At 47.3% G+C, this 25,698-nt stretch overlaps 1 protein-coding gene across 4 annotated transcripts in view; it reads right to left on the bottom strand.

Moving 5' to 3' along the window:
* LOC119402854 (uncharacterized) overlaps positions 1-17,157 on the bottom strand; it is a 46,052-nt gene extending 28,895 nt beyond the window's left edge. The window contains exons 1-4 of one of the 4 annotated variants that reach the window (XR_005185971.2): positions 16,995-17,157; positions 12,809-12,868; positions 9,516-9,634; positions 6,191-6,280 (exon numbers count right to left, since the gene is read on the bottom strand). Coding sequence is in view for 1 of the 4 variants with exons in the window: in XM_037669904.2 (XP_037525832.1) it covers positions 6,191-6,280; positions 9,516-9,621 (196 nt within the window). In the remaining 3 variants the exon portion in view is untranslated. The remainder of the gene's footprint in view (positions 1-6,190; positions 6,281-9,515; positions 9,635-12,808; positions 12,869-16,994) is intronic. The other 3 variants (XR_005185970.2, XR_005185969.2, XM_037669904.2) reach the window with 3 other exon arrangements.
* Between the last annotated feature and the right edge of the window lie 8,541 nt (positions 17,158-25,698).

Raw genomic sequence — 25,698 nt, 5'->3', positions numbered from 1 at the left:
GGGATCGCCGACGATGCATTCAACCTCCTGATGTGCAAGGGCTGCTCGGCCGTGGATGCGATCATCAAAGAGTGTCGTCAGTTCAAGCAAGCAAAAAGCCGCCGCATTTTGCAACCGTTCGCCAGACTTCCAAACACCGCTGCCACGTGGACGTGTGAAGAGCAGTCAATACCGCAACATCCTTCGCCGCCGGAAGACCTGACACGAATTGTTCGTCGTGAACTGGAAGCGATGGCGCCCTCAGCATTCTATTCGCGCAGCACCGATGCCACCCCTGTTACCGTTCCTCTCGTTCAAGCCATCGTTCGTCAGGAGCTGGAAAATATCGGAGTGCATTCTGTGTGTTCTGTCGCCTCGCCCAGAGTCAGCGAACGCCTTTCTGCCACGTCCTCCTCAAACCGACGGTTCTCTCCACGTTCTCGCAACCCGGCTGAGTGGCGAACTGCAGATGACAGCCCAATATGTTTCACCTGCCACCGCGCTGGACATATTGCCAGCTACTGCCGCAGCACATGGTCCTCGGCCCCTCGTGCAACGACCAATATGACCCGTTTTGACAGTAATGCCCACCATTTTTCACCCGCTCCCGAGTCCAACGCCGCTGACAATGCCGCTAGGAACACTTGGTACAGCCGCTCGCCTTCGCCACGTGGACACCAATCTCGTTCGCCGCAAACACGTCGCCCATCGTCCCGTTCGCCACAGCCACGACGCCTATCGTCCCCCGTGGCTTTGGGCCGCACCATTTCGGAAAACTAAGAAACGCAGCCCCCGGAGGTGGCACTGCATTGACGACTATGGCAGCAAATCCTCTCTCTGTACCCACCAGACGAAGTGTCATCGACGTTAAAGTAGACGGCGTACCTGTTCAAGCACTTGTCGACACGGGAGCGAACCTTTCTGTAATGAGTTCACGGCTACGCACACGTTTAAAGAAAGTCCTCACACCAGCAGCTACACAAGTGCTCCGTGTGGCCGATGGCGGCACGCCAATCGTTCTTGGTATGTGTACTGCCCGCTTAAGTATAGTCGACCAACCTACTTCAGACATCTTCGCCGTGATTGACCGCTGCCCTTACGACGTTATCCTTGGACAGGACTTTTTGTCAAATCACTCTGCTCTCATCGATTGCGCTACCGGCGTCCTTCAGCTAGAACTGCCTCAGCTCGTCGCTGCTTCCAACACTACCCCGCCGCGACTGTGCTCTCTTCAAGACGTGCGTCTCTCACCTCAGGCAGCCACCTACGTCGTTCTGACAGCAGAGCCGCAGGTTCCCGACGGTGAATATGTCCTCTATCCCCTCGTTGACATTCTTTTGAGCCGGAACGTTGCCGTTCCGCATACACTCGTCACTGTCACCGACAACCGTACCTCGCTACCACTTCCAAATTTCAGCTTGTGCCCTCAAGTACTTCCTCGTGGCATGTTCTTGGCCAACATATCTGATGCTGACGAATTTGAAATTGCAACTCTCAGGGCCGAGACTGGTTTATTTGCGCCTACTGCGACTCACAGCTCATCTTCTTTGCCGGCTGATTTCTCGAAGATGATTGCCCCGGACCTCAACCCTGCACAGGCCAATGACATCCGTCGCCTCCTCGCGTCGTACAGTGACATTTTTGATCTTGACGACAGACCTCTAGGGCAAACGTCCGCCGTTCAGCACCGTATAAACACCGGTGACGCAAGTCCTATTCGTCGGCGCCCCTATCGTGTCTCCCACACTGAGCGCGGAGTGATCCAAACGGAAGTCGAGAAAATGCTTAGCAAAGGTGTCATCGAACCATCAGACAGTCCTTGGGCCTCCCCTGTCGTCCTTGTAAAGAAAAAAGATGGTAGCTGGCGCTTCTGCGTTGACTATCGCCACTTAAACAAGATCACCCGCAAAGACGTATACCCGCTACCACGCATCGATGACGCGTTGGACTGTCTGCACGGAGCTACATACTTCTCGTCTATTGATCTTCGGTCCGGCTACTGGCAGATTTCTGTCGATGCAATGGACCACGAGAAGACTGCCTTCGTAACACCTGATGGCTTATACCAGTTCAAGGTCATGCCCTTTGGCCTATGCAATGCTCCTGCGACATTCGAACGGATGATGGACTCTCTGTTGCGAGGTTACAAGTGGTCTACTTGTCGTTGTTACCTTGACGATGTGATTGTCTTTTCTTCCACCTTCGACAGCCACCTGACGCGTCTCGCTGCAATTCTCGCAGTCTTCAGAACAGCCGGACTTCAACTGAATTCCAAGAACTGCCAGTTTGGCCGCCGGGAGATTACCGTGCTGGGTCATCTTGTAAACGCTGACGGCGTCCAACCAGATCCTGAAAAGATCCGCGCTGTTCGCAGCTTTCCTGTGCCCCGCTCTACTTCTGACGTGCGGAGCTTCATCGGCCTATGCTCTTACTTTCGTCGTTTTGTGAAGAACTTCGCTGACATTGCTAGGCCACTAACAGATCTGCTGAAGAAAGACACCACATTCTCATGGGGCCCTGAGCAGGCTCAAGCGTTCACCGCTCTCATTGGCTTCTTGACTACTCCCGTACTTGCCCACTTTGATCCATCTGCTCCAACAGAAGTTCGCACCGACGCCAGCGGGCACGGTATCGGAGCAGTTCTTGCTCAACGGCAGCACAGTCAACAGTGCGTGATAGATTACGCCAGTCGCCTGCTCTCTTCCCCCGAGAGAAATTATTCCATCACCGAAAGAGAGTGCTTGGCTTTAGTCTGGGCTGTCGCTAAGTTCCGGCCATAGCTATTTGGCCGCATGTTCTCCGTCGTTACGGACCACCACGCTCTCTGCTGGCTCACTTCTCTGAAGGACCCGACCGGACGTCTTGGTCGCTGGGCTTTGCGGCTCCAGGAATTTTCGTTCACAGTCACCTACAAGTCTGGACGTTTGCACAAGGATGCAGACTGTCTTTCTCGTCATCCGGTGGATCCTCCTGACCCCGCTGCGCATGATCCGGACAGCTGCGTAATGGCTTTTACTGACGTGAGCGACATGCGCACTGAACAACGTCGGGATGAGTCATTGCGCACCATCATCGATGCCATCCAGTCTGGCAGCACCGACGCCGCATTCCGTATGTTCGTGTTGCATAACGGCATCCTCTACCGCCGCAACGTCAGCATTGAAGGCCCTGAGCTCCTGCTTGTCGTTCCTCGCCATCTACGGCCCGTCATACTTGAACAACTTCACGACGCACCGACGGCGGGACATCTCGGAGTTTCGCGCACATACGACCGCGTGCGACGTCGGTTCTTCTGGCCTGGGCTATACCGCTCCGTGCGTCGTTATGTTGCTACTTGCGACCTATGCCAACGCCGGAAAAGGCCTTCTTTGCCGCCTGCTGGATTTCTACAACCAATTGAAGTTCCCTCGGAACCATTCCATCGCGTCGGCCTTGACCTGCTTGGCCCTTTTCCGACGACTTTGGGAAATAAGTGGATCGCGGTCGCTACAGATTATGCGACACGTTACGTCATCACGAAGGCCATGCCAACTAGTTGCGCCACTGACGTCGCGGATTTTCTTCTTCACGACGTCATCCTCCTCCACGGTGCACCCCGACAGCTGCTGACGGACCGCGGCCGCTCTTTCTTGTCGAGAGTTGTCGACGACCTACTTAGATCTTGTGCCACAGAGCACAAGCTGTCTACCGCCTACCATCCACAGACTAATGGACTTACTGAACGTCTTAACCGCACACTCACAGAGATGCTTTCCATGTACGTCTCTCAAGATCATCGCGACTGGGACGCCACCTTGGCCTATGTGACTTTTGCATATAATTCCTCTAGACATAACACCACGGGATTTTCACCTTTTTATCTTTTGTATGGTCGCCACCCCATATTGCCGTTTGAAACCGTCTTACCTTCCGCGCCATCTGTTACCATGTACGCTCACGACGCTATTGACCGGGCTCACATGGCTCGTCAAGTCGCCCGATCTCGTCTCGCCACGTCGCAGGAGATGCAGAAAGCCCGCTATGACCACCGGCATCGTAATATGAAGTTTGCCGCAGGTGATTGGGTGCTCCTTTGGTCACCATGTCGCCGTGTAGGGCTCTCCGAGAAACTCCTGTCCCGCTACACAGGACCCTACCAAGTCTTGCGTCAAGTTAGCGACGTGAATTACGAGATTCCGCCGTTGCACTTCGATTCGTCAAGTACGCCACCTGTTGACATTGTTCATGTTTCGCGGCTGAAGCCCTACTTCTCTCGCAATTCATCGCCGGACCTGCGCCGAGACGGCGCTACAACGCCCGGGGGTCCTGTTACGGAGAGGAAGTGAAGGAAGACGAAGGGCTGAAAGCCTGACTGGCGCGCGAGTGTGGCGGTCAGCCATCTTGACTCTTTTACTGATTCCTTTCTGTAAATACATATTTTATATACTCATACAACCCCGTATCAATATCATTACGAGAGACGCCGTGGTTGAGTGCTCAACAAATTTTCACTATTGTTCCATTGTTCTTTAGTCGGTGTTTAACCAGTGTTCTTTAACGTGCACTGACACCGCACAGTACACAGGCCTTTATCATTTTGCCTCGATCGAAATGCAACCGCCGCGGCCGGGATCGAACCCGCGGCCTTTGGCTCAGCAGCCGAGCGCCGTAACCGCCACACCACCACGGCGGATGCAAAGATTGTGACGGAGCTGAAGAAAGAACACGCAAAAATTGGGGGGCCCTTAAGCTTCGCCTTTAAGAGTTGAACGCAATAGCGAAATCCGGCCCCTGGTGCGCACTTCAACCACTAAAGTGCATACTTATTAATGTGTATTGTTACATACACACGCACACAGACACACACACGCGCGCGCGCGAGAATGGTACATACAAGTTTTTGATCTAAAGCAAGAGTCGCATGGCCTCCAAGACGCACGCCGCGCGCTTGCCATCTCGGAGGCCATGAAGAGTCTCACAATGCCTCACAGATGGCAGCACGTTATCTAGCGTTCGCTGTTTGCTTGATCAACGCCTCCTCTGGAAAAGGCGGCATTGGCTTGATATGTTTTCCGCTAGATGGACATAGTTGTCCATTTCCTTTCTCGATTTTTCGCTCACGGATGATTTTTCGCTCACAACCAACGGTCGCCGCGGTCCCGACACTGACGACGGAATTTCTGTGACACGAGCTCTCTAACGCTATTGCGTTAAATTGTGGGGTCCGTGCTTCCTACAACAACTCTGCCGAGGGGATCATGCCCTTCATCATTACGGGTGACTTCAACATTGATTTTTCAAAACCCAACAACACCTGCTTCTTACACCGCATGAAAGAGAATTTGGATGTGAACAGGGCATCAAAAGACCTCGTTGGTAGGCCCACAACAGGAGGCATCATAGGTCATTTCTTCGTAAGAAACATCCACGATATCCACCAGCTGTACTATTCCTTGCATTTCACTACACTTAGACCTCAGGGTAGCCGCGATTACGAACGGATTCGATAACAAGTCCTGTCCAGCTGCTGGTGCTCAGTGATCACGGTGATGATGACATTGTTCAAGAACTGTCAAGAACGCCTTCCACCCATGCACAAGAGTTCGTTTAACGTGCATACGTTGTCCATCATAACGGACAAATACAAGCATAACAACAGTAACATCTGTGACTGCAACGTACGTGCAGTGCGCCTGCGCGTGCCTCTCGGCTGTGTATATATCTACAGAAATATTTCTCACTAAAGCTTAGTTGCGAGTAGCGCCTGTCCCGTACATTTATGTTCCTTCTTTGTCCTGTTAGAATTCGTGCTATCCAGTATTGAAGAATATAAGAAATCAATATAGCTGTTGGCATCGTTGCACAACTGTAAACAACTGGTTATAAACACATGTGCGACTCTTCAACATATGTGTGTGCCTATTCCATTTTCACAATTCTCTAGCGTCATCCCGTCACGTTTCGCTCAATGGAAAAAATTGCGGCAAAGTCCTTTTCCCGCGCATGCTTCGCATAACATTGATTCCCACGGTACGTGGGATGTGCCGAATTTTTTAACACCGTCGCGTTAAAACAAGAAAATATAGTTCATTGCCAGCGCCTCTTTGGGTATTATTCTCGTCGATTTTGCTCGCGTTCGTTCTTCTTATATTTTCTTTTTTTTGGCTGTCACACCATGAACTATAAGCAAATGTTACAGCTTACCACGCTTCTGAAAAAAAAAGATACGTACGCTCTTCATGTATTGTAGAAAGAGTAGGACGTCTTCTCGGAGGTCTTGCGCCATTCGAGTTTCCCCGGTAAAAGTAAAGCGGATCATTTTCTAAAGTGGAAAGAACAGGAAAATATGTCCAGCACGAATAATATTACGTGACAAAGCCGCATCATGAATTTTTAACAAAGAAGTCTTCTGGCATTTCTATGCATTGGGAAACGTTTTATAAAAGGTAGTTATATATATATGTGAGGGCTTAAATGCGGAAAAGTAACTTCTGTTGCCGCAAGGTTATGAAGATGAGCGTGGATGCTCTTTCGTAAATGAACTGTTTATTTTGTCGACATTTCGCCGGGAGCCCCGTCTTCTTCGAGACATAGCCCGGCTACATATGTACATTGAAGGAACGCGCTTCAGCACAGAGAGACATAAAAAGTAAATTATTGTTGCTCTGGTCAACGCGGTATATATAAAGGAAATAATAATTTCCTTGTTGCATTAGAAAGCATCTGCTCACGCCAGTCTTACAAAATATATTTGTCGATGACTGCGAACAGACTGAGTCGCAACGAGCGTCTGATGCCCCGGGCGTCTCCCGCCAAAGAGATATATTTGTAAGCCTGGCATGAGCCGATGCTTTCTAATTCAACAAGCAAATTATTAAAGACGATAGTCTTTCTTGGGGAACTTAAACGCAGAAATTTTGGTCTGCCTTTCTGTTTGTCGGCACGTCACCCGATTCAGCCAACCGGTCAAAGTTGAACCACTCGCTTACCGCTCACCCATCTTGAACTGGTACGGCTGTTCATACTTGTGAATGTTGTCGATCAAAAAGTAAATATTACGCATATCTGAGGCGTAATATCATTAGGTAAGCATTAGGTGGTGTGTTCCTTTAATAAAAAATCCATAGATACGCAATTTTAAAGACCTTGATGGTATGCGCTTAACGTTGAGACAGTAACGCGTTTATTAAAAGATTGCCACAGCTGAAGCGATCAGCGGTCCAAGCCGAGCAAGCGCGAGCGCCAACAACAACCGTCTTCGTCTTCTTCTTTCGCAGGCGTTCTTGTCTGCGCCCTACCATGTTACAAATCACTCCCCCGCGGGAAAGGAGCCATCCTGACGACCTAAGGAACAGGTACAACTGGTGGGTCATAATGCGGCTTCAGTCAATCGACGTGAACAGTCTCGCGGCCGCGACGCCGGCGGTCCGTAGATGATTGAACAGGCTCAATAATATAGTTAACTGGGAATGCTTGACGTAGGACGCGGTAGGGGCCTTCGTACTTAGGCAGTAGCTTTGTGGAACGGCCAGGAGCGGAGGAGGGAACGCGAAGCCACACCAACGTTCCAGGCGAATACGGCTGAGGAGGCAGGTTTTCGTCGTGACGGTCCTTCTGGCCCTACTCGCCCTACCATGTTACAACCCTAGTTTCTTAAGGTGCGCTGAAAATACGACTGCGCTGAAACTTGTCTTCCTCCGTGCCCCCTGCACAAGCTCATGTTGTGTTTCGGTTTCGGTTCAGTATTGCATTGTACGAATGACAGGGGGCGCCGCATGGTACTCCTGCTTTACCCAGGCGACGTGTAAATAAGAGAGTTCGTGGAGAGTACACGTTGAGTGCGGACGTTTCTTCTCATTCGGCGCATCGCGCCAAACAGCGTGTTCGGGCTGGCCGGGTTCCCCACCGGTCGCGTTGGTCACCGCCGGTCTTCGCCTGCCGCTGCGCCGAGACTACCAGCCCACAACACAGCGCTCATGTTTCCCGACGCATTGCCAGATGGCGTCCATATCTCACGCAGCGCCTCTTCTATCGTCTTTAGACGACATTTGCAGCGAAGCACGCAGATACGCGGCCAATTTTTTATATCCTTTATATATACCGCGTTGAATAGAACAAAATATTTTTTTTTCTTCTCTATATGCTGAAGTGCGTCCCTTCAACGTACATATGTAGCCTGAAAGTGTAATCAATAAAAATATTAAAATAACTAAATCAATAAATAAAGATGGACATCACTAATTCTTCACTTTGGTGCCTGACAGTGACACTTAGACGTCGGACTTCGTGTGCTCTGTTGTACTGCTTGGGTCGAGTTTGCCTTTCGCGCCTTGCCTGAGCGCATCTGCTCCGATTGGTGCCGCAGCAATCGCATATTCTCCCTGGACGAGCGTCTCCTCTTTCATTGAGATAATTAAAAAAAAATCATTAACTATCATAAGAGTAAACTGGCCCTTAAGCAAACTTAAACTTCTATATCATATGTGTCCAATGCCTAACATTTAGCTCGAACCGAAAACATCAATTTCGTACCAGTTTTAGTTTCTAAAACAAACTTTCCAGATCTTCCTAAAACCGGAAGTGCTCGATCGGAAGCGCTTGGAAGAGGAACAACAGGGTCACTCGTCACTCGGGCCACCAAATTACATGGAGCGATCAAATATCCTGTTGGACATAACTGACCTGCTACGGTGCATGCATCACAGCTAGGTGGCACCGTTCTGAACATAACGCCTAGTAAAGGTGAAGTGAAAGGCTTCTAAGGTGTGTTAGTCTTCGAAACACTGTCCATAATGTCGAGCTCAGTAACTGTGCTCTAGCTTTAAAAGTACATCATATTGCCACGCGGTCGTGGCAGTGAAGAATGAAGCAGTCGGGCTGTTCAAGTTTAAACTCTTTTATTGGGTGAATTTGTGCCCAGAAAATGAAACAAAAAATTACAAAAAATACACACTGAACAATGATAGCGCTAATCACACTGGTCGGCCTTGGGTAATCCGATCTGCGGTAAGACGTGTCGGCATTCACACATCTGCCATCGAATGTTCCAGCCTTATCGTACGTGGCTGCGTTAGTTCCGGAAAAAAACTGTACTCTTCGCGTTGCGCGCTTAAGCTTATCAGAAAAATCGAAAATAATCGGCAATATTCGACATTCCCGCGCGGCGCGCGTAAGACGACGAGGGTTCCGAGTAATCACTTCGGTGTTTTCTCTTAATGCCTTTTAAATTTTTATTTTTATTGATCGTTTTTATTTTTTTCTGTATTTTCCGGCGACAAGGCTCCACAGTAATCTAGAAGGCATTGGCAAAAAAAAAGTGTCACGTGGCTTGTCGAGCTGGTTCCCTCAATTACGGTGTGGTGCGAGGAGCGACGCTCAGCCCAGGCCCGGCCGCCTAAGAGCTGTTCTCTAAAAATATACATTGGTTGGTATGTGCGACTCCTACATTACGGCCGGAGCTGGCTATGTTATATAGTGCTGAAGCCTAAATATTTCATATTCACCTATTGTTTCACATTAGGATTTTGGTGAAAACGTGGAAAAACGTAAGTACGTACTGGGGCCGATGGTGTCTGCAGTCACACACGTTGGCCCTTCGCCTAACGTGGATAGAAGAGACAGTATCCACAGAAAGCAGAGAATATTTGCACCAGGGGCCTGCATACCAATTCGTTGCCTGCAAAATATGTGTGTGATTACACTCTCAAGCGCTTATGTTCTTGTCAACAGAATATGTAATAAAGCGTGTATTTCAGTTCTTTATTATTACAACCTGCTTTCAGTTCTAGCGTCCTTCAAGTATTTGGTTCTTGCTATTGCGCAAACATATTTGGTTTCCTCATCAGCGGAAGAATGTCACTTGGTTTGCTATGTCAGCTTGAAATCGGAGCCTTACTTTTTACAGCGAAAGCTGTTATGAGATCATTTCACCGGCCGTTTTTGGCGCCGTAGTTGTCCGCCGCCGCCGCCGCCGGTGTCCGTAACCAGTATCGATCGAAATAAGAAAAAAAAAACGAAATAAGAAAAATCTCCTGGATGGAACGAGGTTCGAACCTGGGCCCTCTGCGTGGGAGCCCAGTATTCAACCTCTGAGCCATGCCGGTGCTTGAAACTGCTTTGCAATAAGGTCCTATACAGGCTTCGTGTCGGAAAGGAACCACATTAGCATATGCAATATAGCGTGGTAGAAGAGTAAAATAAGCACCAAGCGTCGCACAACACGAATTCTGTAACGAGGCGTCACACAATGCGAATTGCGCAACGAGTAGGTTGTGAAATGCTTCCAACCCATTACAAAGATCTCTGCCATAATTCTTCGTCGTCATCAAGCACAGCATCAACAAAGTGCGCACAATGTCTTACATGCGTTTAGCAGGTACCACGGATCTCCGTAAAATGAAGAAAAATGGCACAGTGCCTGCTGCCCTACTTCTAAAAAATTAGAATGATTTAGAGCATAGTGGGTTCCTCGCAAGTGCACTTGTATCGGTTGCCAAGGAAGCCTATAAGCGCAGATCCATTTCCTCGGGGTCTCAGTAAAATTACAATGCTTTATATCGTAGTGGGTTCCTCGCAAGTGCACTTGGATTGGTTGCCAAGGAAGCCCATGAGCGCATGATCCATTTCCTCGGGCTCTCAGTAAGTTCTTCCCCCCCCCCCCCGTCTCTCTCCCACGTCAACGTATGCTATACAGCATGACGGGAGAGGGAAATAGCGAGCGGGCGTCACCCAATGCAAATTACATAACTGGTGGGCCGTTTAAAGCTCCCAACCCATTACAAAGGGCTGAGCCATATTTCTTCATCGTCATCAGTCGTCGCGTCAACAAAGTGCACATAATGCCCTACAGACGTGTAGCTGGTGCCTCGCTTCTCCGCAGAATGACGAATAATGGCTTAGTAGATGCTTCCCAACTTCACAAAAATTGTGATTTATGGCGTAGTGGGTACCTTTCTAGTCTACTTGTATTGTAGCCCCAAGATAGCTTACAACGGGCTCTAGAAACGCCGCTCTTCCAGCTTTCGCTGTGACTGTGCTGCGGTTTCATCGCAGGCCTGGCGTTTTTCATGGAAAGATCGCACATGATGTAATCACATCACATGGTCGCTTGGTAAAAGGTGAGCCGTTCCCATTGACAGCGTAACGTCATGTGGAGTCAAGAAAGGTTCAGGCAGGGGAAATCATCAGTGCAATGGAGTGAGAGAAAGAAGGAAGAGACAATGGTATTAATAATAACACCATCATGGGTTTCACATCTGAGTCATCTTAGACGAACACAAAACATACCCAGTGAAGTTTGTTTTAGTAGGAAATTGTTACATGTCAGCGTCGGCGAAGACACCACTGACGCCATTAACGTCATGGAAGTACCGTCAGTAAAACGCGCACAAATAAATGACAAAAAAAAGCTTAGGTTATTCGGATAACCTGGGGGTCGGACCCACGAACTCTAGGTCGGCGATTACAGGTGTCGGGCACTCTACTCACTACGCTACCGACGCATATGCACGAGTCTTCAAAAACGCACCTTATTTCTATCAAACATTCGGCGTCTCACAATGCCCTTGGTGTCCAGGGGCGTTGTCACCGTGTGGGAGCGGTGAAGTTAAGTAGTGCATCATGAGAGTAACGAGATCCCACAAGGAGCTCTTCGGTGGTTTCAGCGCTACCGAGGCTTTCGGCGCACTATTGTAGCAAACGCGTTAACGTGTGACGCGTCGTCAGCAGAGTAGTGGAGCTTTCACGTGTAACAACGGTGTTTTTACTGCTGCTGTAAGCGCCACGAAAGGCAGCGACGTGGATATGTGAATGTCGCGCAATGGCTGCTTCGGTGCAACGAGAGTCACGCCAGCGGGAAGCGGAACGCCTTTCCGCATTCATTGCTCGAGCTTCGATCTCTGCCTCTCACGTTCTTCTGCAATGGCAAAGCTATGAATCAATGTGTATCGAAAAGCGGTGTTTATTATGTACTTGTTGGTGTCATCTTTCGTATCACCACATTAACTTACACCTGGGCCATATGCTTTGTCGAGGTGTAAGTTAACTACTTCAACTACTACAAAGGTTTTTACGTGATCATGCACGTTGACCATCGAGATGCAGATGTGCCACTAGGCGTCAACATGGGTATCCACGTCAAATGGCGCTATAGGTGACAAAGACCAACAGGCGCTGTGCAAACTCTCAGATATTAATGTACTGTAATCGGTGAACTTCTACTCTGAAAACGCGATTCACTTTCCTGCTATAACGATTCCTTTGACGGAGGGATCAACAACATTTTTTTTTTCAAGAATGAGACGCAATGGAATGAATATAGCATTTTATGCCACATTACGATGACGTGAAGTGGTTTATCGAGTTTGAGTAAATTTCAGAAACATACACAAACGATGCGTTATATCATCGCACTTCTGCGATAACACCAGACTGCAGTCACAATTTCCCATGTTTGTTTACTTCAATATTGCATTTGTGAAAGCCCTGTTATCGATAATGTCGCGAGTTTTTACCTTCTGAAGCGCAATTTGCTCGGTCTAACTAAATTATTTATTTGTACTTAGTATTCCTTTTGGCTTGACAGACAAATTTTCATCCCCATTTCATAAACAAAGCCTCATAATTCTTTCATGAACTATGAAGCAGAAGTTCATGGTAGCTAGCATGCCGGTTGGGATAACATTTGTTCACAGTATGCACACGCTGTAGAGAGTTCAAGCATTAGCTTCTCAAATCGACAGCGTTCAATTTATAAACTTAAAAAGTACAAGCAGCCGCACTGGCTTCGTTCATTTGGGCTATAACGTACATAATGCACTATTTTAAATTGGGAGAACGTAATTAAACTTACTTCTTGTTTCAGCGCTATCAGCAAAGCCGCCAATACTCCGAAGCCAGTGGAACCAGTGGACTGACCATGTTAAAGAGATAGTAAATTGTGTACACAGAGCGAAATCAAACACTAAATTGAGTAGTTGGTATACTAAAAATCATCAAAACAGGAGCGAATTTTGCACTACAAGAAATACCAGAACATTTTGCTAGACAGGAAAATACTTTTTATTCAAGCAGGAGCACAATAAGACATGTAATAGGAACACCATATTGCGGTTGGTTCGGCAATGTTATCCTGCTGAGGAATTGATTATTATTCTCGCATTGTCATTGCTACATTGATCATCTAGTATATGTCATAGCTGACAATATATTTGATATTTCCGCAATTTGCCTTTTGTGCGCATCGTGAGAATGTATCCAAACCACGAAGCAGCCCATCTGCATTATTTCACTTGATGCTATTTTATTTACCTTCCATTTTATACCCCTAAAAATACCTCCGCTGTGATCGATCGCCTTCTGTGCATTTTGATATATTACGCGTATTGTAGCAATAAAAGTGCCTGGTAATACCAAAGGCACAGTTCGCTTTCAACAATATGGCCAAATGTTTACTCTGGGCAATTATCAGAGACCGCACAAGCGTTGCTTGGAGTTGCATCTCATAAGCAATGTATGACATCACTCTTTACCACTTGTCAGCAGTACCCCATATGACATCTACTTTAGCCGCAATTGCTCTGGCCATCTTTGCTACCAGGACGAAAAGACAAGAAGTAGCCAAAAAATCGGAAGAACTAGGCAAAAGTAGCCAAAAGTGCCAAACTTTTAGCACGGACAGTAAAAGTAGCCAGCAGAAGGCATGCGTGTTTGCATACAGCCGCATAGTTTTACAGCGAAAGCTGTTATGACGTCATTTCACCGGCCGTTTTTGGCGCCGTAGTTGTACGCCGCCGCCGCCGCCGGTGTCCGTAACCATTATCGATCGAAATAAGAAAAAAAAGGAAATAAGAAAAAATGTCCAGGATGGAACGAGGTTCGAACCTGGGCCCTCTGCGTGGGAGCCCAGCATTCAACCTCTGAGCCATTCCGGTGCTTGAAACCGCTTGGCAAAAAGGTCCTATACGGGCTTCATGTCGGGAAGGAACCAGTTTAGCATATGCAATATAGCGTGGTAGAAGAGTAAAATAAGCACCAAGCGTCGCACAACGCGAATTCTGTAACCAGGCGTCACACAATGCGAATTGCGCAACGAGTAGGTTGTGAAATGCTTCCAACCCATTACAAAGATCTCTACCATAATTCTTCGTCGTCATCAGGCACAGCATCAACAAAGTGCGCATAATGCCTTACATGCGTTTAGCAGGTACCACGGATCTCCGTAAAATGAGGAAAAATGGCAGAGTGCCTGCTGCCCTACTTCTCAAAAATTAGAATGATTTAGAGCGTAGTGCGTTCCTCGCAAGTGCACTTGTATTGTTTGCCAAGGAAGCCTATAAGCGCAGATCCATTTCCTCGGGGTCTCAGTAAAATTACAATGCTTTATAGCGTAGTGGGTCCTCGCAAGTGCACTTGGATTGGTTGCCAAGAAAGCCCATGAGCGCATGATCCATTTCCTCGGGGTCTCAGTAAAGTTCTGCGCCCCCCTCCCCCCCCCACGTCTCTCTCCCACGTCAACGTATGTTATACAGCATGACGGGAGAGGGAAATAGCAAGCGGGCGTCACCCAATGCAAATTACGTAACTGGTGGGCCGTTTAAAGCTTCCAAACCATTACAAATGGCTGAGCCATAATTCTTCATCGTCATCAGTCGTCGCGTCAGCAAAGTGCACATAATGCCTTAGAGACGTGTAGCTGGTGCCTCGCTTCTCCGCAGAATGACGAATAATGGCTTAGTGGGTGCTTCCCAACTTCACAAAAATTGTGATTTATGGCGTAGTGGGTACCTTTCTAGTCTACTTGTATTGTAGCCCCAAGAGAGCTTACAACGGGCTCTAGAAACGCCGCTCTTCCAGCTTTCGCTGTGACTGTGCTGCGGTTTCAGCGCAGGCCTGGCGTTTTTTATTTAAACGGCTAAACGTAGGAGCCTTCTGATGAAAATTCAATTGAGTATGGTGCGAACATATCAAAGTCGGAGTTTCTGTGATTTAAGCATTAATTTTTGATTTTGCAAATCACCTCGGTCAGTATAATGAAGTGTGTTCAACTGTTTCAAAAGTAGCATTGCCTTTACGTGTTTCGCGTGAGATTTCTGAAAGGTAATATAAGGAACAACCTTTTGGTAACAATAAGAAATATGCGTGATGGTACGTGATTTTTAGTCACGTAGAAGACTCGTCCATCATAGTTATCGCATTCCATGCATATCAAATCGGCGCATGTGTTGTGGGAGCGAAGCATGAGTTGAAGAGGAAAAAGCAAGTGCGTACCGTTTCATAATGACGATAATTACTCTTCGCACTACCCGGCGGAACGAAAAGCTTCAAGTGCTTCGCTCTTAAAACGACTACAGCATGAGTATGCTAGACATTACAATTGCTGTAATTCAATCACACATTGTTATAATCATTTTGTGGGAACCACGGGCACAGGCTATCTGGATGGACAGGACCACTCGCTTTGGCCGGTAGCTCTTTGCCACCGCTCCTGGACTTCGCTGACCGGCTTCACTTTCATCCCCTTCGGGGAAGCCACATAACTACTCTCCGGGGTGACGCGCCGGCTCTTCTTTTTACACCACGCAAGTTGCCCATGCGCGCCACGACTGCGCAGCACGTGGCATTATCTTGAGATAACTGACGCCTGGTTCCCAACAAACTTTCAGGATTAGTTCTTGCGTGATTGCGATATCCGAGCACCTAATATTAGTGAGTGGCAGTCCGTGCCTATTCTAAGAAATGGCACTGGCAGTTTCTCAGACATCCGATTCCTAAAGTTGTGTGCAGATCGCCCTGTATGTCGAATACGGAGTGGTTTCGAATGTGCTGCTGACTTTCAACTTCGGTTTAAAAGAGCATTAAAGAATAAGCGTTGTGAAAATTCAAGCCCCATGCAACAGTTCTCCCTGAATTCCAGCCGCGCGTCCTAAATCATTTGCTTTTTTTTAAAATTCGAATTGAATGTCTATTTTCTTGAGTAGTCAAGAGGGCGGCGAAGACTGAAGGCTTGCGAGCCTGAGAAATGTCCTTGCCCCCACATACACTTCAGACAACGTTTAGCGGTGTTCTTTGCAACATATCCCTCATATACGCTAGACAACGCACACTAGCACAAAAAAAACACTCCTTTAAACTGAATATATCCAATATGTGCATACATTAACAGCATTATTACGTATGCATAATTGCCTGTAGTATACAGGCGACAATTCAATTTTACGGACAAATTCAACCTTGCCATGTTTCAGCCATGTTTTGGCACCACGTGTTAACAGACATCCAAACTTTAGTTCCACTCGAGAGAACAAAAAGGTAGCGAAGAAGTAGCCAAGTAGCCAAAACGATTTTTTGATGCCACAGGCTAAGAGAATTAGCCACATTGGCGCAATGTAACCAAACGTGCTGGCCATTGCGAATATGAAATGACAATAAGAACCGATATGAAACACTAGCAAACATCAACAAAAGCTGAATGCTGCTCGTACGAGTAGGTGTAGTTGACCAGAAGATATAGACATAAACATAGGACCCGGAAACAGGCTATTTGTGACATCATCACAAATTCTTTTGACTATATTTGCTGTTTTTGCTGTTGGGTTTTTCTTGGCAAAAACCTTGCGCTGCTTGAGCTGTACTCGAAAAAAAGCGGTCTAGATTTGACTTAGACCCTTGATAAGGAGGACTGAAGTCATCTTGTGAGATTTCACAGTTATGTCAGTATTGTGTGGCTATTAGGGTGACTTGGTATTAAGCCCTCGTAACACAAAAAAAAATTAAGATAGTTCCAACTTGCTATAGTTGCGTAATAATATTCTTTTGTGAAGTATAAGAGAGCAAATTTGTTATAAATATTGAAATAATACGGTTCCGCCTGCGGTTTATTCAACGCAAAGCATGATGTCGCCGACGAAGAAGACGCCCATATTATTATCTGATTATGTTTTTACAGATAGGGAAGTTGAGTTCCAATAAATGCCTACAATATTTGTAAAACTATAAAGACAACGCTGGTTTCAACAACGAAAACATGAGCTACTCACCCTTATTTAAGGCTTGGATGCTGACTTGAGAAATACTATCATATTATGAAAATTCTACGTTGGCCAGTTGTAATGTGAGTTCAAAAGCTTAGCATCTTTGCTGTTGTCCCTTAATATTCTGACTAGGCACTGGAAATGAAAATATCATAATAGCCCAACGCTTTCGCCGATGACATCTCTTGGAGCGTGTTTGATATAGGTATGTAACATTAACATAGAACGGCACAATAATAGGCTTTTGTGACTTATATTTTCAAAGGTAAGAGCGAGAACTAGATGAATCTATGACCTTTGCCGCCGCCCAAAGAACGTGCATGGGTTACGAAGATTAAGCACATCAAGCGATTGTGTAGTCAAGTTCCGCGCCGCACTCATCGTTGCTTCATGCTCGCTATACATGCTTGGTGCATGAAGGGCTACGCATGTTCACTTGACGTTGTGAGTGATCGACTGTCATGTCTGCATGGTGCGAGCATTCCTCAGAACACTTGCTTCCCACATGCGGATTCGCAATATTATTACTTCATCTACAACATCCATGATCCTGTAGGAAAATGAGCCTAAGTCGAGTTGATGACGCACTCAGTACGGCAGTAAGTATTGCTGCGGAAAAGAGAGCAAGAACATGAGCTTGGCATGTTATTGCTTAAGCCAGAGAGTCTAACTGCCTGTCAAATAAATGAAGTTTTTCTTGCTTTGTTACAAAGAGGGAAAGGGTGAACAAGGGTTAAAGGTGAAGTATATGACGCAGGCCGTTCTTTCCATTATTGTTTGACAAATAACATACATACATGACTAATTAGAGAAATAAATAAATAAACAACTATGTCATTCGACAGGTAAGAACCAAATATGTTATATTTACTGGAGGTGGTAGGCATAGGCACATGATGGAAATCCGATGGAGCACCGAATAATCGGGTTTCGAACACTCACATGGGGGTTGCGATGCGATGATTCTTGATCCCTGCATTGCGTGCGGGTCTGGAGTTGCTGCGTTGGCGATCTCCGGTCGCCAACGCAGCAGCTCGGCTCAAGTGTCGGTGAGGAGGCCCTTGCCTTCTATGTAGTCAGTCACAAAGAAGAGGTGCCCTGATGAGGGGTGCATGTACGATGCCGCCATTAGCGGCAACCCGGTGCGTTTTCCGTCTACGAGCAATGGTGGTATGCAGCTATAGTGGTAGAAACAGGAGTGCTCCGGCCGTTCTTTGAATAAAATTGAATATTATGAAGGCGAACAGTAGCGCCAAAGTTGGCGGTCAGGATTCTCACGAGGAATAAGCTTTAAAGGGGACTGTTGAGGCGAATGTCTGTGTCCTTAAAGCGCAAAATATTTTCACTGGCTGCATTCCTCTTACAGGAGTAATAAGTTTTGGTGTAAGACACGAGGACCCAGTAGTGCGATGGGCAAATATAAGTACCCTCACAAGACTCATCTCTTAAGGTCTCGCTTGTGTCATATGTGCAGACTGTGGGATGCGTTGTAGATAGAAACGCACGGACATTTAGGCGAATGAGTACTGCTTCAGTTTTTAGATTCAGGCTTCTATGAAAGCAGCGCTCTGAAAGACAATGCCAAAAGACGAGGCAAGAAGGAAGAGCGCAATGTCTAATAAGGGTCCGAGGCGATGACAGGAGGCGGCATACTGGTGTCGCCTACAGCCGCAGTAGTAGTAGCAGTGTCGGGCAAGACTAATGAACCAGATGGCGTAAAAGTCATTGTTAAGGTCTTGTTGCAATTTAATTGAGCAGAGGCGAGTAATGTGTGGCCTTGCGAAGTATGACTTTTGCGTCGAGTGGCGGTGGAGAAAAGTAAGTGAGGCTGTGAAGCCTTAATCCAGTGAGAAGCGGAAAATTTCACGTTGAGTTACTTAGGAAATTCACGTATGCCGTTAGTAAGGTGAAAGTCACTTCACCCTCATGTAACAGACCAAAGGGCGCGGCATACGATCACTAGGGTATCTTGAAATACTACCAAAATTTTAGTTAAAAGAAAACATTATGTATGTTTACTTTTATGCCTGAATTTGAAAAGAACATTACTTCCGTTCTTAGTCATACTTCTTGGTGACGGGATTTCAATCTTCGTTTGCCATACATCACTTTTGGGGAGTCGCTGCACTTGCGACTAAAACATTGTCTCAATGTGCATTAACATTCTCAGTATATAATTTATTAGGTTACTGGATCGGCAGCTATCGTGGGCACCACACATAAAGGAACTCGAAAGCGAGGTAAATACGCTAGCGAATATACACCGCAGACTTGCTGATACACCATGGGGCGGATCAGTATCATCCATGCTCGTTGTTCGCAATGCTTTAATACGACGAAAAATGCATTTCCTGCAGCAATATTACACGGCATTTCCCGCACTTCAGAACAGCGGCTTCAATGATCTTTAGCTAGGGAACTACGCGTCTGCCCAAGTGTTCCAAGAGCGAGTTCCTGCAGTCTTGTAATAAAATAGACACGCCAATCACCCTTTCCAGTCACGAGAACAATAGTAACATGCCGGTATTTTTTTTCGCCCACAGACGCAAGATAGGTACCACTCATTGGCTCTGCATATATTACGAAAGGGATAACAGCAATGTTAATGAAGCAATACAGAATAATCTTCATATATTACCAGAATATGAATTTTCGAACTCTGAAGTTGACTATCCTTCGTGGCTGCTTACAGTACCAAGCATCGAACTGTCAGTAGATGGTATTATCAAAAGAAGAGACATGTTCATTCTAGCCGCTCAACAACGAGCGCTTTAGCAGGTATATGTGGTATCTAGGATACCTGCAGGTTTGCATAGATGGCTTCATTATTAAAACCTCTCCAATATCAGCATTCGTTATACAACATCTCAATATGCAAAAATCATTTAAGTTGAATCGCGCGACCATATATAAAACAGCTAAGGTATTCGTTGTTCTGTATGCTATGAAATTTATAAACTCTGCAGCAGACACGAGGAAGTCGGTAGTTTTCAGCGATACAGAGGCCTGCCGATGACACAGCTGGCAGCTGGCCTGCAGACACAGCTGCCGACGGAGCTCCACGACAAGCATATCGTATCAGTCAATGTCTACAAATGAATTGCGTGGTATTATAAAGGCAACATCTTTCCGAATGAGTACAAATTCTTCGTTTGACCAAAGTTCGAAGAATTAGGATTTATACCATATTGATCCGCTCACTGAATTCAAAATTACGCTAACTTTAAATAGAAGTATGCAAACACTTATTCACCGGTGAAGGCCAGGCACCGCATACATAAAACACTTTTTGCACAGAATTGGCAGAACTGAAACTCCCGAACGCTAATGTGGATTTCTAGATGAAGATGTATGTAACCTTCTTCGTGGACTACCCACGTCACGGCACATCGACACGCCATCTTAAATTGGAACTAATGGCATTAGACCGTAGACCGTTCAGTACGAAAAAAACTTCTGGGCCTGTAGCCAACCAGAGCTTTAAAGGCGTATGCTTTAAAAGTGTTAAAACGCTTTTTAGATTAGAGCCTAAATGCTGGAAATTATTCAGGAACGTATGTTCATACCACGTTAGTAAGAGATTATTATCAGTATATACCACTTATTATGTATATGATACATATTATATGTTTGTGTTGAAGTCTACAATGTGTCCACTGTGATGTTGCCCACACGTGCGGACTCATGCACATAATTACCAGACGTGTTGATTGCTATGTTTCCCGAATGTGCCGATTTCATTCAATGCTGACCAGAGGCATTATCAGATGTATTATTAATTGCCTTTCGGATATTTCATTTTACGTTACGACGTTGTGTTGTATGTGTGTGTGAGTGTGTTTTCTCATATGTGTACTCGTGTGCTTATTGCACACGTGCTACAGTTTGCATGTTATTCCTATGCTGTATGCTCCATCTCCACTCAAGGGCTAAGGAATAGCCGGTACCTTATGTGTGCGCCAACAGCTGCTTTCACATTATGTCAATAAATAAAAGGTTTAAAAGTAGCAGCAAATTTCTCTAGGTCTGCGCGGAAGACAGAGCTTGCCCACAACACAAGCATGTAAAGCAGTATTCTCCGAGGCCGTTGTAAACTTTCGCATTGCACCTACTCCAAGTCCAAAGCACAGTGTCTTGTGGCGATGCGCACGCATATATTTAAATATTGTCAGCTGTTCTTTGCGTTCCCAAGCGTACGTTGCGAAGTACCATCTACACGTCTGAAAAGCAACATAGTCTTGAAGCTCTGGCTGACAGCGATGTTTAATTATGACTGAGCCCAATGTCGTTACTGGGGAGGCTTTAGTATTCTATATCTGACGCTATGCACATGTGACACTTCGTGTGCGTCACTATGCTCCTGCCACCTAGTAGTCACATAAGTGTTTCTGCGCATCTTAAGACAAGTAACTAGATAGACCTATCTATAGGATCTTTTTCAGAAGCAGTTTCTACCATATTACATGTTTTCCTGGCACTATTTATTTAATTTATCAGCGCTTCCAGGCTGGCTTAGTAGTGTTTGTGGGCTTGTTGTGACTTGGGTTTTGGAACAAAACGTCAAACGAATTGTGACAGTTTTCCAATACGCATTGTAATAAATACAATGAAATGGGAAAAAAAGAGGCATGCTGCGCAGTACAAAAATTAACTACTACGGAAAATACCTGAGGTCGCTTCCTAGTCGAGCTCAGATCTTTTTTTATTATGCTCGCCCACTAGTAATCTACGCTTCAGGGATGCAAAACTAGTTTTAAAAAGGCATGTTGTTACGTGTATATAATAGACTGTAGCCAACACATTAAGGAAACTAAGTCGGCATATTTATGAAACATAATACGCCGGCATTTTATGCTATTGGCAGTGTAAGTGAAACTTATGAGAGATATCTATTCGCCACATCAATGTTATTTTTTTTCCTGGAGAATACATGCCCTGACGGTGCAGCAATATTTGGAGACGATATAGGGTGCGTGAATTTGTCAATTTTACGTCTGGGGTTCCTATTGCACGAAAACACATTTCCGTCGAAACTTAACATCTCACTCCATCACTCTAATTGGGCGACATAAACGACGATGGCCTCACCAGCTTTGAGAATGTCACTATACAGCATAGCCCGATGAATATTATCGCGCGAGGATCGGCCATTAAATACAACAGCGCCACGTCCCATAATCATATTAAGAGCACAAGGAAGTATCAGGCAAGCTTTCCACAATTTCTTACGCGATAGCGTCAAAGATCAAGGTGGACGATTGGGCGTCAAAGAGCTCGGTTCACAGAATGACCGGTATCAGCGTCGGTGTCGGCGTCGTTGGTTGTGAGTGAAAAATAATCATCTTGTCCGTGACCGAAAAATTGAGAAAGGTGCAAATAAAGTAAATAACAAACATGTTGGAGTCGAGCGACAATCGAACCCGCTCCGTCTGCGTGGCAAGCAGATGTTCTACCAGAGAGCTGCACTGCTGCGTGAAACTGCTTCACAAAAGTAATTAAAAAAAAAACTCTATATGAATGTCATGGAGTGGAAGGCGTCTCCTTAACGCATGTAATACATCGTGGGAGAAGCGTATAATCGCTGCGGGTGTCAATGCATGTCAATTGCTCAACGAGTGGGTGCTTTAAACAGGCACCCATCACAAAGCGCTCAGGCGTATTTATCATCAGCAGCTGCAAAAGCATCAGCAAAGTGAGCAGCTGCGTAGGTTCGCGTGTTGCTTTACGGACACGTAGTGGACCCTTCACTTATACGCAAAAGGAAGAATTATGGCGTAGTGGGCACTTAACAACTGTATTTGCAGTAGGCATTCTAGGATACTTTGAAACGGCCAATGTCACACGCACAGCCATTGGTTTCCTTATGGCGCGGTTGAGGCGTGCGCCGAGAACCGGAGCGAGGCTAGCTATTGAGAAGGCCATCAGGACGAGGCCCGATTACGCTATCGCGTTCCACTCTTCAAGGCGAAGCTCAAGGGTGATCTAATTTTTTTTGCTGTTACCAAAGGTGCGGTCACTCCCGAGCGTGGAAGGCGCTTTCTTATATTTTTGTCTCCAGAAACAGACATTCATGGTATCGCGCGCAACGTATTTCTTCGTGTTATGAAATTGGGATATCAGTAGTTGCATCTTAGTTGTCGTCCGCTTGGATGAGAGCAAACCAAAGATGATGAAATGAACTTTATTTGGTCCTGGAGAACCCCGATCAGACAACCCCCGAAGGGGGGTCCGCCGCAGTTGCTGGCCGCGCCCACGCCGGTACTGGAAGACCGTGGCCCTCCGCCCGTTCGCAGGCCTCCTGGACTGCCGACAGCTGGACTGAGAGCTCGTTGCTTTTAAGAGCCCTCTCCCAGTCCTCTTCTGTGCTGAACTTTGCGCTAAGTAACGCCGGGCACTGCCAGAGCATATGAGCGAGTGTGCAATTATCCGCCCCACAGCTAGGACATCCTGGATTTATGCCTTCAGCAAAGTGGCTAAACGTGCTGCGAGACGGGAAGGAACCTGCCTGCAGCATCCGGAGAACCGACGACTGCGGCCTAGTAAGCTTGGAATGCGGGAGGGGGTATCGCCGCCTTGACAGTTGATAGTGCGAAGTAACTTCGTTGAAGGTGCCAAGTGGATCCCTGAAGCTGTCCGTGAAGCCGCCTCCGGACCCGCCCGCACCGCCGCGGCACGTGATTTCTCGCGCACGGTTATGGGCAAGTTCGTTGACGTTGGGGACTGTCGGATGAACCCCTGAGCCCATGTGGGCCGGGAACCAGGTAATTGTGTGAAAGCCTCCTACAGCCCTCGAACTGAGAATAGCGGCAGCCTCTCTTGAGACCACACCCGAAGCGAAGGCCCGGAGGGCAGCCCTAGAGTCGGTGAATATCTCAGGACGCGAAGGGTCCTTCATAGCTAGAGCTATCGCTACCTGCTCTGCTACGGAGCTATGAAGGGTCCTTCATAGCTAGAGCTATCGCTACCTGCTCTGCTACGGAGGCAGACACCTTCCTAACGGAAGCTGAGTTTAGTACGCGACCGCGATGATCAACAACCACGGCCGCAAAGCTGTCCGAGCGGCCATACTGCGCCGCATCGACGAAAGCCACCTTTCCCGGGGATTTACCTACGAAGTCAAGCAGAGACTTGGCCCGTGCCGTTCGCCGGCCAACATTGTACCGCGGATGTACATTACGCGGGAAGGGTTCCACCTCATAAGTACCCTTCATTGTTTGTGATAAAAATATCTTCTGTTCCGCACTGCCCGTATGATGACATCCAAGCGACTGTAGGAGACGCTGCCCAGCCTTGGTGGAGGAGAGCCGCGCGACCTGAGCTAGTTGCTGTGCCTCAATCACCTCCGAGAGGGTGTTGTGCATGCCCAGGTTCATGAGCCTGTCCGTGCCGGTACTCATGGGGAGTCCTAGCACCCTTTTAATACTTTTCCGCATTAAAGTGTCGAGTTTATCCTCCTCGCGTTTAGACCAATTTAGAGATGATGCGACGTAAATAATATGGCTCATGAGGAACGCGTGGTAGAGCCGAAGGAGATTACTTTCCCTCAGCCCTCCCCTGCGGTTTGAAACCCGTAAAATAAGCCGAATCATGTTCTCCGTCTTGGAGGGGATGCGGGCCAGAACCTGTGTGTTTCTGCCGTTGCATTCAAGAAGGAAACCTAATATCCGAATGCAGTTCACTCTGGGAATCGCTTGCCCGTCCCTTGTGGTTAGCGCAATCTGTACCTGATCAAGCGGTGAGTGGGGCCTCCTCCCACGGCTAACAGGTCTGTAGAGAAGCAACTCCGATTTGGAGGGTGAAAGCCGAAGCCCCGTGCCCTCCAAAAAACTTTCTGTGATAGACAGCGCCATCTGGAGCGCTTCCTCCACCTCAGCATCCGAACCTCCCATGCACCAGACAGTAATGTCGTCGGCATATAGGGCGTGGTTTGTATTGGCTACAGTGGAAAGACGCTCCGAGAGGCCTTTCATGGCTATGTTGAACAAGAGAGGCGAAATTACCGCACCCTGCGGCGTGCCCCTCGCACCCAGGGTGAAGGTTCCTGATTTTGACTGCCCAATCTTTATGGTTGCTTTGCGGTCCCTGAGGAAGGCGCGAACATAGGCGTGGAACCTTGGTCCTAACCCCATGCTCTCGACCGCCTCCAGGATGAACTTATGTGAAATAGTATCAAACGCTTTGGCGAGATCTAGGGCCAATATTCCTCGAATATCTAGGGTTCGTCGGTCGATAATTTGCCTCTTAATCAGGAGCATCACATCCTGGGTGGACAAACCCGGCCTGAAGCCTACCATGTTGTGTGGAAAGAGCTCTTTATCCTCGACATACCGAGAGACCCTGTTGTGTACCGCATGCTCCATCACTTTCCCTACGCAAGATGTTAAGGAGATGGGACGTGGGTTCTCCTTGGCGAGTGCCTTGCCCGGCTTGGGAATGAGTACCACCGAGGCGGTCTTCCAGGCCTCCGGCACTCGGCCTTCTGCCCATAGGAGATTGACCTCCTCGGTTAACTTATCGATGGACCTATCATCGAGATTACGCAGCAGCCTGTTCGTAATTCCGTCAGGACCCGGGGCTGAGCGACTATTAAGCGCATGAAGCACCTCTTCGATCTCAAGTTTCGTAAAGGGCGAGTCGATTTCTTCCAGCGGCCCTCCCCGGTAGTCCGGGTAGTCCCAGTCCCCGGAGGGGCCAATCGGAAGGTATCGTT

Source organism: Rhipicephalus sanguineus, chromosome 8 (genome assembly GCF_013339695.2).
Source record: "Rhipicephalus sanguineus isolate Rsan-2018 chromosome 8, BIME_Rsan_1.4, whole genome shotgun sequence".
Taxonomy (NCBI): domain Eukaryota; kingdom Metazoa; phylum Arthropoda; class Arachnida; order Ixodida; family Ixodidae; genus Rhipicephalus; species Rhipicephalus sanguineus.
Note: the sequence above shows the minus strand (reverse complement) of the source record. Positions and strands in the feature narration are given on the sequence as shown.